This window comes from Mesoplodon bidens (assembly GCF_964165515.1).
Source record: "Mesoplodon bidens genome assembly, chromosome: 11".
Taxonomy (NCBI): domain Eukaryota; kingdom Metazoa; phylum Chordata; class Mammalia; order Artiodactyla; family Ziphiidae; genus Mesoplodon; species Mesoplodon bidens.
In genome coordinates this window covers 45,778,354-45,789,086 of record NC_138167.1, presented here as the reverse complement: position 1 = coordinate 45,789,086, position 10,733 = coordinate 45,778,354, and the positions used below count along the sequence as shown (strand labels likewise).

General features: G+C 54.2%; 1 protein-coding gene across 2 annotated transcripts in view; it reads right to left on the bottom strand.

The window, feature by feature from the left end:
• Positions 1-394: 394 nt before the first annotated feature.
• POU6F1 (POU class 6 homeobox 1) overlaps positions 395-10,733 on the bottom strand; it is a 14,433-nt gene continuing 4,094 nt past the window's right edge. The window contains exons 3-10 of one of the 2 annotated variants that reach the window (XM_081248956.1): positions 9,804-9,925; positions 8,689-8,914; positions 7,916-8,169; positions 7,163-7,291; positions 6,328-6,531; positions 3,534-3,675; positions 2,805-2,973; positions 395-1,681 (exon numbers count right to left, since the gene is read on the bottom strand). In XM_081248956.1, the coding sequence (XP_081105082.1) occupies positions 1,336-1,681; positions 2,805-2,973; positions 3,534-3,675; positions 6,328-6,531; positions 7,163-7,291; positions 7,916-8,169; positions 8,689-8,914; positions 9,804-9,925 (1,592 nt within the window). In that variant the 3' untranslated portion in view covers positions 395-1,335. The remainder of the gene's footprint in view (positions 1,682-2,804; positions 2,974-3,533; positions 3,676-6,327; positions 6,532-7,162; positions 7,292-7,915; positions 8,170-8,688; positions 8,915-9,803; positions 9,926-10,733) is intronic. The other variant, XM_081248957.1, reaches the window with a different exon arrangement.

Sequence of the window (10,733 nt, the reverse complement as noted above, 5' to 3'; positions counted from 1 at the left end):
CCAGGGGAGGCCCAGCCACAGTGAGGCTGGGAAACTCACTTAACAGCTCGGATGAGATGCCAACCCCCAATGTACCATAGCTACCCTCTCTGAAGACAAAACCCAGCCTGCTCCAGGCGTATTCTTAGCTCAGAAGCGCGCTGGGGGGATTGCTTACACAAACACGTGGTCTAAGACTCTGGACAAAGTTAGATTTCTCCTCCAGTATCCAAGCCTTCAAGTTCCAAAGAAGATTAGAGTTAAGTCACTTTCCACAAAGAGACCTTCCAGGGCTGCCATCAGCTCTTTCTGGATCTTGGCTTTTTTTCCCCAGGGCCTTGCTGTCTGGCTTCTTGTTTAATTGGCTGCTTCTGAGAAGGGTCCAGGACTGGGGGGGTGGTGAGTGTGAGGACAAGAGAGAGTCAGCATTCCTTTCCTCATTCCCCCGCCCCCACCCGTGCCTGCTTAGCTGGGCCGGGGGATTTTCCAGGCTGCAAGCTATCTTAACCACACCATTCTGATGTGGAGATGGCCACGGACAGAGATCAGATTAAAATCTGGGAGGATGGCCTTATTTATTAAGTTCCCAACCTGCTATAGCCCCAGGTCAACTCCAGGACAGCTAGAGTTCACTGTTGCTTCCTTCCAACATGATTTACAAAAGAAAAGGTTCTGCTTTAGGGCAATTTTCCACCCTCCCAAAGGAACCAGGGAGAGATGGGAGAGGAGATCACATGTTCTGGCCCCAGGGCTGTAGAAACCTTCTGACCTTGAGGTTGAGGCAGACACGGCTCTGACCTTCTGAGCAGCACATCACCCTTTTCAGAATTGTATGTGTTGGGTTCTTTCAGGGGACAGTGTACCTGCAGGCAGAGGGCGGGGGGCGGGGGGTGGTGAGGCTGTGTTTCCGCTGGACTAGCCGCAGTACCTGCCAGAGGAGCAAAGAAGGAGGGAGAGTGGAAAGAGAATGCTGTCGAAAACAAGAGCTAATGGCCAGTGGTCCGCAGAGGCTGCTGCAGCCCTGCCCCAGAGAGGGGAGTTTCCGGTTCCCAACCAGAATTCACGCTTCAAAAACCACATTAGCAAAGTGCTTCTTCAAGTGACACCACAAATCCCCTCCCTTGGCGTGACCAACTCCAAGCCTGGAGGTCTCAGGCGGGCCCCATTGCCCTCCCCAGGATGTGGACGATACGGGGGGAGGGGGAGGTGGCTGAAACACAGGCGCACAGTGTAGTCTCACGACCCAGGACAAACACAGCCACGCGTGGCAGAATGACAGGTGCCGCAGGGTGGTGGCTGCAGCCGGGTGCCAAGGGAAGGTACAAAGTGCTGGAACACAGGGCTGGGGACTCAGCCCTAAGGGATCTGAAAGACATTCAGCTTGCTGGTGTTCTTGAGCGTCTGGCGCCGGTTGCAGAACCAGACCCGCACGACCTCCCGGTCGTAGTTGAGCTCCTTAGCAATCTCGGTGATCTCCTGGCCTGTGGGCAGCGGGTTCTTCTCGAAGTAGGCGTTAAGAGCCTCTATGGCCTGGGGGGTAAAGGAGGTGCGGCGCTTGCGTTTCTTGGAGGGCTCGCCTCCCACAAATTCCATCAGGTTCTGCTGGCCTTCCTGGTTCCGGAGTTCGGCTTCATTCAGCCACTTCTCCAGCACTGGCTTCAGCTTCTGTGCGCTCTTGGGCGTGATGTCCAGCTTCTCAAACCTGTAAGTGACCCAAGCCCAGGAAGGAACAGTGAGAGTGTCTTACTCCCCACACCGGGCATGAGCACCATCCACAGGGGGCTGCTCCTCTTGGGGCTGGTGGAGCCGTGCTCAGTGTTTCCCTCACCACCCCCACTAAAACCCCCTGGCTCGGCCAAGCCCAGACTCCTCAGACTGTCCTGTATCCCAGGTCATAACAGGGAGACCGTTCCCATGGCCTCGGTTCAATAGTGCGATGATAACAGGGCAACTGCTTTAATAAGCACCATTCCAGAACTTTCATATCCAAATGGGTGAGGTCCTTTAAGGAGTCATCTTGAGAGGCCTCCAGAGATGCCAAACGGATGTCGTAAGTACTGTCCTCCAACTGCAGCATCTCTAAGTCAGAATACTCTTTCTGGCTGAGCCCAGATGTGACTACAGAATTCCCAACATGGCACGGTAGTCTAATAGTCACTCTAGTCTAATCTATAGAATTGGCAGGCAGATGAAACCTTTTGGCCATCTCTGAAATGTGTGTTTTTTCGTGTTTGAAACCCTCGGCTATCCTTCCTTTATTTCTTTTTTTGTTGATTTGTTTCTTTGTTTTTGGCCATGTAACGTGGCTTGCGGGATCTTAGTTCCCCAAACAGGGATTGAACCTGGGACCCTAGCAGTGTCCTAACCACTAGACCGGCAGGGAATTCCCTACCCCTCCTTTAATACCGGCACCAGAACCAGTCTGTACGCCGCACACAGAAAAATCAGCTACATCACTTTATAGTCATGCCTCAAAAGAGGGGGAGATGGGAGTATGATAGGGGTGATAGTGGGTTATAGTTGAGAACCAAGCCAGAACTGACTAATTGGTGACTAATTTCATAAGCTGTACTCCTGTCCCTCTAGGATTCCTAAATGGATTAGGATCCTGGCTTTCCCAAAAAAACACAATATAAATGCTCAGGATTTGGGGCTAAACTTCAGAGGGCCCCCAGAAAGACTCTGGCTACTCTAGGTGTTCATGTCTACCCTTAGAACAGCTTTCCCTGTCCGGAAGAGGGCAGAAGCCAGGGAGAATATGGAAAAGGGCCAGATACCTGGGCCCCTGTGAGTGCCCTGACCTTGTCCAAGGCAGCCTTACTCACCGGCAGATGGCTGACTGGCTGTAGGCTGGGCCTTCCGTCGCGGTCAGAGCCTGACCCACCTGGGTCTGTGTGAGGCCCAGGGATAGCCGCCGGATCTTAAAGTTCTTGGCAAACTCCCGGATCTCTTCTAAGTTGATCCCGTCCTCATCCAGACTCGGGGTATGTGGCTCTAGGCCAAAGGAAGGGGGCAGGGGTGTGTGTAAGACAGACAATCTTCACGGCTTATCTTGCCCATTGGCCTAGCCTGGTGCTGTAGTGAGGGATGAGGACATTTGACAAAAGGCCTATGTACCCTTAAGACCCTCATCACCCCTGTCCCCAAGACAAATAAGACTTGGGGGGTAAGGGGCCAGGACCAATGTGTATAGAGGTAGAGGCCTATTTTCAAGTTCTTCCAGCTCTAACTGTTGACCCTCCCCCATTCTCCCCAGCCTGGCCCCAAGCACACCTGTTGGCCATCCACATTCCTCAAACACTGGGTGAGAGACAGCCAATGGCTTGGCTTCTCAGAGAAGCAGCCAGACAGCTGGCTAAGCAGCCTCCACCATCATCATGCATAGAATCCAGCTCCCCAGAATGAGAATAAGAAAGCCAGTTCCTGGCAATGGGCCTGTGCCCTTCCCCTGTGGACCCCAGGAAGCTTATTAAGGAGAGCGTCATCTAATGAGGTCATCGTATCCAAATAAATGCCTCTCCCCTTCTCCACAACCTTCTCTAGAAGCCACTTACTGGACACCAGCTGGCTGACAGTAGGGGTCTCTGAGCAGGTGATCGGGATGGGAGCAGAGGCAGCTGGCTTGGCCGCTGGGGCTGGGCTGGCGATGACCACAGCTGGCTGGGGCATGGCTGCTGGGGGCTGGATGGGCTGCACCTGTGAGGAGAAGCGCCAACAAACCCCACTGCCCGCCTGCCTGTTTCAGGGGGGTGGAGTCTCTGGTGGGGCCAGAGGCAGGGCAAAAGTGGGCATGGAGGGACTTCCCTGGTGGAGCAGTGGTTAAGAACCCAGCTGCCAATGCAGGGGACATGGGTTCGAGCCCTGGTCCGGGAAGATCCCACATGCCGTGGAGCAACTAAGCCCGCGAGCCACACAACTACTGAGCCCGGGTGCCACAACTACTGAAGCCACGCACCTAGAGCCCGTGCTCCACAACAAGAGAAGCCACCGCAATGAGAAGCCTGCGCACCTCAACGAAGTGTAGCCCCCACTCACTGCAACTAGAGAAAGCCCGCGCACAGCAACGAAGACCCAACACAGCCAAAATTAATTAATTAACTAATTAATTAATTTTAAAAAAAAGTGGGCATGGAATCCTCACTCACCCAGCACACTCCTACCTGTGCCCCAACAAAAAGCAAGACTAGAAGCTACGCATTAGCACTCACCCAATGATAATGACCTCCAAAATAAGCATAGAACGTGCCCCACCAAGCCGGGGCCTTGTTGCTGCCTATGACCCGGGCAGGTCAGAGGCTCAGAAAGGTTCAGCACACCTGGTCAAAGCCCCAACAAGTGTGTCCGCCCTTGAGATAACTGCTCTCAAATCTCTGCTCTCAAAGGAGGAACCTAAACCTGATTCTAGAGCCTCCAGGCCCCAAATATCCATTAATAGAGAACGTAGCAAATGACTTCTGGGACCTCTCTACATTAAGATACTGTGCAGCCATGACGAAGAATAAGGTTTATCTCTTAACTGCTACCATGGAAAGAGCTCTGAGTCACAGTGCTAAGTGAAAGAAAAAAAAGTAAGGTGAAAAACAGTTTTTATGGAATAATTCCTTTAAAAAGACATGAATTTCCCGGAAAAAAAAAATCTTGAGGCATATAAAGCAAACTGTCAACAGAAGTCATCTCTGGAAGTAGAGTTAGAAGGGATTTTTACTTTTTGACATCACACATAATGTTGGAATTTTTATAAATAACATGTATCGAATTTATAATCAGGAGAAACTATAAATATATGAAATTAGTATTTTTAGTATGATTTTTTTCTTTTTTTTTTTTTGCGGTACGCGGGCCTCTCACTGTTGTGGCCTCTCCCGCCGCGGAGCACAGGCTCCGGACGTGCAGGCTCAGAGGCCATGGCTCACGGGCCCAGCCGCTCCGCGGCATGTGGGATCTTCCCGGACCGGGGCACGAACCCGTGTCCCCTGCATCGGCAGGTGGACTCTCAACCACTGCGCCACCAGGGAAGCCCTAGTATGATTTTTTTTAAAGCTTCCTGAAAGTGCAGATTTCTTTAGGATGGGTCCTGTTCCCTGAATTCTACCTCCTGGTAGCTTCAAGTCATTCCCTCATCATCCCCAGGGCCTTGTTCAGGGCTCCTTGTCTCTGGCTAGAATTGTTTAAGCTGTCTCCTAACAGGGACGATGACTCAAGTCTCACCACAGTCCAATTCTTGGCTCCACCTGGATAATGGAGGGAATTTTTAAAATGCAAATCTAATCAGCCACTTCCCTGCTAAAAACCCTCCCGCGACTCCCCACTACCTGATATTAGTGATGACAATAAAAGCACCATTTTTCAAGTGCTCTCTGTGTACCAGAGTATAAACTGCCTTACGTGTAATCTATCCTTTAACATTCATAACCTTCTGAAGTTGGTCCTCTTATCACCTCCATTTTATAGATGAGGCTAAGAGGTTATTCAATGAAGCTGGGAAGCTACATACCACTAACTTGTTAGGGATGTGAATTCTTGGATGCCACTCCAGACCTACTGAATCAGGGGCCTGGGAATCTGCATCCCAGCAAGCCCTGCAGTTGGTTCTGCAGCACACTCACGTTTGAGAACCCCTGCTCTGGCACGCTGTACTTCCTGCAATTCTGTGGAGGTAGAATACTCTCTCATCCAACTCATCCCTTTAGATTAGTTCAGTGTCCTACTCTACGAAGCCTTGTCAAACTCCCCAGTCTGCTGAGGGCTCCCTTCTCTGGGTTCCCAAAGCACCTTATCCTATCATAGCCTTTGTCACGCTGACTTATAATTGTCTCTGATGTTGGGCTACCTAAGGTTAGGAAGGGCATCTTATTCATCTCTACATCTTCAGCACCTGGAATATAGTAGGCATTCAAAAACTGCTCCTAGAATGAACACATAAATGAATAATCAATGCCACGGTGCAGGGCGGAGGGGTGGAGGGGTGAAGGGGTGAAGAGGGAGACGGTACATAACGAACCTCCCAGGGCCTTTCTAGTGATTTGTTCACCCTGGAGCTGACCGAGGCCCAGTTTACTTTGACCACCCCTGTCTGGCTTTCTCAGAGTGCTACTGACCTCTGAGGGCACATATCCACATGTTCGGTGTGTGTAGGTAAAGGGTCGGGGGACGGTGGTGCTGTTTTCCCAGACAGAGAATGTGTGGACTCATGTGAACCTTCTACCCTGGAACCTCCCCCGGCTTTGGGGAGGTGCCCTGCTTTCCCAGGGGCTTCAGAAAATAGTGTCGTCCTGCTCACAGCCTGGAGGGAGGCCACCCATGCCAGACAGCACTGCCTGCCCCCATCCCCAAACCCAGCCCTTGTACCTCACTCTTAGCGGGGGACTCAGGAGTGCTTGGCTTCCGGACAGCCACGGGAGAAGTCAGGGGGTTGCTGGCCAGGGCTGCAATCACCTGGCCCTGCGCATTCAACAACAGCTGGGGGGTCACAGCCTGGACCTGCAGGCTTTGGGCTGGCGCTGGGGCCGCCATGCTAGCCGAGTTCACTACCCACGGAAGTGTTCCAATAACCTGGGAGGAAACATAGGGACCCCAAGTGTGAGGGCAGCGTCCAGGTCCATCCCCAACCCAAATCCCCACATTGGCAGGAAGGGACTTAGACAAATCACTTAACCCCTCTGGGCCTGTTTCCTCACAAGAAAGTGAAGGATTCACACTCTAGGGGCCGCTTCCTTTATTCTCTCTCCAGAGCCGTGGTGGGGCAGGAGTAGGTCTGCACGTGCATTCAGACAGATCTGGATGGGAATCACTGCTCTGCCACATTTTAACGGTGTGGCTTAATTTCTCTGAACCTCAGCCTTCTCCCCTGTAAAACGGGAATAAAAATCTCCACCCAGTAGGTGTGTACTCAAAAAAAAAGTGGGATAATGTATGAGAAAGCACCTAGCACAGAGGTTGGTCACAAAGTGAGTGCTCCATAAACGAAAACCCCCAGCTAGAGTGAGTGCCACCAGGGCTGGAAGGGGGCTATACCCCTGCCTGGCCTCAGCATCAGCAGAGAGCTGTCACACAAGAGGTATGAACAGCAGCTTGTCACCCTAGTTGAGTTCCTGTGACCCTCAGCCCAAGTCCTGCCCCTCCTCCACAGCCGGCGTCTCGTCTCCACCAGTCCCCACCCCTCAGCCTGGCTTTGACCACTTGCCTGTCCCTGAGCGTTGGTGAGGATCTGACTGCTGATCCCCGGCATGCTGGGAACGGCGTTGGCAATGACCGGAGTTGCAGTGAGGGAGCCCAGGATCTGGGTCTGTCCCCCGAGGGAAGCAGCACTGATCTGTGGGTGGAGGAAGAGCCTTGCTCAGAGGCGATGGGGCGAGAAAGAGCCCAAGGCCGAGGGAAGAGGGCTGAGGGTACTGGGGCGGGGGGTATGGATGCTGGGCAGATGTAAATGTGGGCTGCAGGCCCAAGTCCACCAGCTGAATAGTGTCCAGGGCCAGGGGCTGCAGGGGGTAAGCAGGGAAGGGTGGGGTCGCAGTCATGGAGGAGTAACTCTGGCTGATCTTTCGGGCTAGCCCTGGGAGGGTAGAAAGGCCAGACTGGAGGGGCTGATGTGACTCTAGTCACAGCTAACAGCCTCTAGCTCCACCTTAGCGACAGCTCACAAGTTTGCAATCCCCAGATATCCTCCCACCCTCCAAGGCTGGTCCAGTGGTTCAGGTTCTGGAGGATTTGCCCAGCCCTCTTGGCAGAGGTTGTCTGCTCTTGTCTGGGACGGACGGGCTGGCAGCTGCAGGGGAAGGCCTCAGAGGGAGCCCATCTCTGCCGAAGTGTTGGAAGAGAGCCGTGTTCAGGGGGCTGGTCCTCCACCTCCTTCCTCCCCCGAGGGAAGGGTCAGGTTCACCCTTGGCCAGAGATTCGGTCCATCCCCGTTTAGCCCCTGGTGAGGGCAGCAGCTTACGATTCCTGGGCTAAACGCGAAGCCTGCAGGCTGAACGGTGATCTGTGGGGGGCTGTCCACTGGCTTGGGGGTGGGGGCAGTCGCGGTGGCAGCAGTGGGCTGCGGCAGAATGGCAGGTGTGGTCTGCAGCAGCGGCTGGGTCTGGATCAGCGTCTGGGGCTGGGCTGGCGGTCGGGGCCGGGTGGGCGAGGAGGCCTGGGCCGGTGGGGCAGCTTGTACAGGTGCCGGGAGAGCGGCGTTCAGCACGGCAGCTGCTACGAGCAAGGCAGAGACAGAGGTGCTCAAATGCCTAGCCGTAGCCCAGGGAGGCTCCAATCCCAAGGGATCTGGCACGAGAACGAGGGGGGGTTGGGGCAGGGGGGACAGGCAGCTGTGATTCACTCGATCTTGGCGGGGGCGGCACATGCCAACTTCTCTCATCCCCCCTCCCTTGGGCCTGGAGAGGTGTAGATTCAAAACCAGAAGTTGAATCTTCTTGCAGTCCTTCTCAGGAGGCTGGTCGCGGGGTGAGTTCTGGCGTAGGGGGGAGGGGGAGTCTCAGACAGTTGGCTGAAGGCAGAGAGGCCTGCTGGGCCAGCACGGTGCCATGGCCTAGAGTCCCGAGGTGGTGCAGCAGCTCTGTGGCTGGGTGCCTGGGACACCAGATCCAGACTCCAGGGCTGTCGCCCGGGAAGGGCCGCGGGTTTGGAGTCCAACATGGCAAGCACGCGTGCAGGGATGGTAGTGTAAGGTGGTGGGGAGCCTGGTGCAGTCCTGGGGAGAGTTGCCGTTACCTTGGAGACCGGCTAAAGGTGGCTTGAAAATTGCCCCCGTGGGAGAAGCAGCGGTCAGTCCTGGGAGGGCAGCCACGGTTGCTGTAGGAATTGTCCACACGGCCAGCCCCTGCTGACCAGCCACTTGACCTGCAATACTGATGGGGATAAGAAGAGGTTGAGTAACTGCCCCTGCTGGAACCATAACTCCTGTCAGAACTGTGGCTAAGTTTTCCTGAGTCAAGACCTGCAAAAGCAAACAAGATTTCAGAAAGAAAAGAAAAAATAAAAAATCAACATTGACAGCGCAAACACTGGGTCTCTCAGACCCAGCTGAGCACACACAAAGCATTCTGAGGGCAGTGGGGAAAGGCCGCATGAGGGCGGGGAAGAGACAAGCCCTAGCCGGAGGCCCAACCCCGCCCGAGGGGGCACCTGGACTGGACTATCCCGCCTTCAGAGAAGCAGCCCACAGCAGGGACAGGGCCTAGCCCTGCTCAAGGACCAGAAAGGGTCACAGGCCTCTCCCACCATGGTCTGGTGCCTCCCAAGCCTTCCCCGGGCCCTTGCCCACAGGACCAATGCTTTGTGGCCAGGAAGCAGGGGACAGGGGCTGGTGGAACCAAGCGGTCAAGACCCACAGGGGCCTCCGGGAAGTTCTGATGGAGGACAATCCTGATGGATGCCTTGGAGAACTGTGCTTGCAGTGAAAGGTCACAGGGAGCTCAGCATGCTTGGAGGCCCCTGGAGACAGCTTCTCACTGAGCTGGGGCCACCCCTGGCTCTAAGTGAGGACCAAAAATCCATTAACTCTTCTAGGCATCCCCTAGAGGGGCTGACAAGGGTATCCACTCACTTAGTCATTAGATGACTTGAAGGAGTTAATGTAATCTCTATAATCCTTCCTGAACCCGAGGAGATTACCTGGCAAATGCAGATCTACTTTTCCCAGGGGGCCTGATCTGGGGCAGGGGAGAGGGCAGGGGTACCTAGTAGGAGACTCCCTCCCTCAAGCCACAGCCCCTTCCCTGTCCTGCCTCGTGAAGTTCCCAGCTCCCATGGCCAGCCCATGTTGGCTATCCCATGCCTTGCTCCTGCCCACTGCCCTCTGTCCAGCTCCCTGGGGTGGCCCTTACCTGGGGGGCAGCTTGTACAGCCAGTGGCGTCAGGGTCTGCGATGCCTGAGGCTGGCATGGGGCTTGGCTGAAGGTGGCAACAGCAGGGGCAGGGCTCGGAGGCATCCCCGGGAGTGACTTCACTTCAAGTGGCATTGGGAGAGAGAGGGACAAGGAGTGAGCCTGGGTGAGTGTGACAACCCTCAGCCCTACATTGTATTTCTGCATAACCCGAGGCCAATCACTGGCCTTCCCTGGCCCACAGAGACAGCTTCCCAAAAGCTACGGGGAGTGAGAGTAGGAGGCTGGAGAACCCTGGGCCAGACCTGGAAGGTAGGCCACCCTCTTCTCACATGTGGATGAAGAAACTGCAGACCCAGGCACAGTTGGGTATCAGTCTCTCATCTCCTGGCTCTGTAGGATGCTAGGACCTATCACATAATCAGTAGTAGAAAGGAACATGTGTCAGGGAGAGAAGGAGCTAGAATCAGTGGGATTGACTGGCTCATCCAGCAACTGCATCATTGTTCACCCTACCTTCAGGCTACTTTTTGGATGCAGGTGCTGGCTTGGGGAAGGGGCAGGACTCCTGTAGGGTGAAGTCTTGGAAGTGACATGTCTTGGCCACACTCAGGATTACAGGGGCTCTCCAGGCCAGGCAGCTTTGCTTCTTGCCATTCCCTGAGGTCTGAAGTCTGGGTGAGCGGCTTCTAGGAAGTTCTAAAGGAACTTCCCATGCATTGGAGCTTTTCACCCAGGTGAGAGCTTCCTCTTGCCACCTGGATTTAGTTAGGTACTGGGACCTGTACCAGGAAACCTCTTTAAAGCCACACAACAATGCGGAGAGGGTTTATTATTTAATATATGGTGAGACATTAAAGAGAATCTAGGTGTTGTGTGTTCGACCAGATCAGTGGTTTCTTTTTTTTTTTTATATACAGCAGGTTCTCA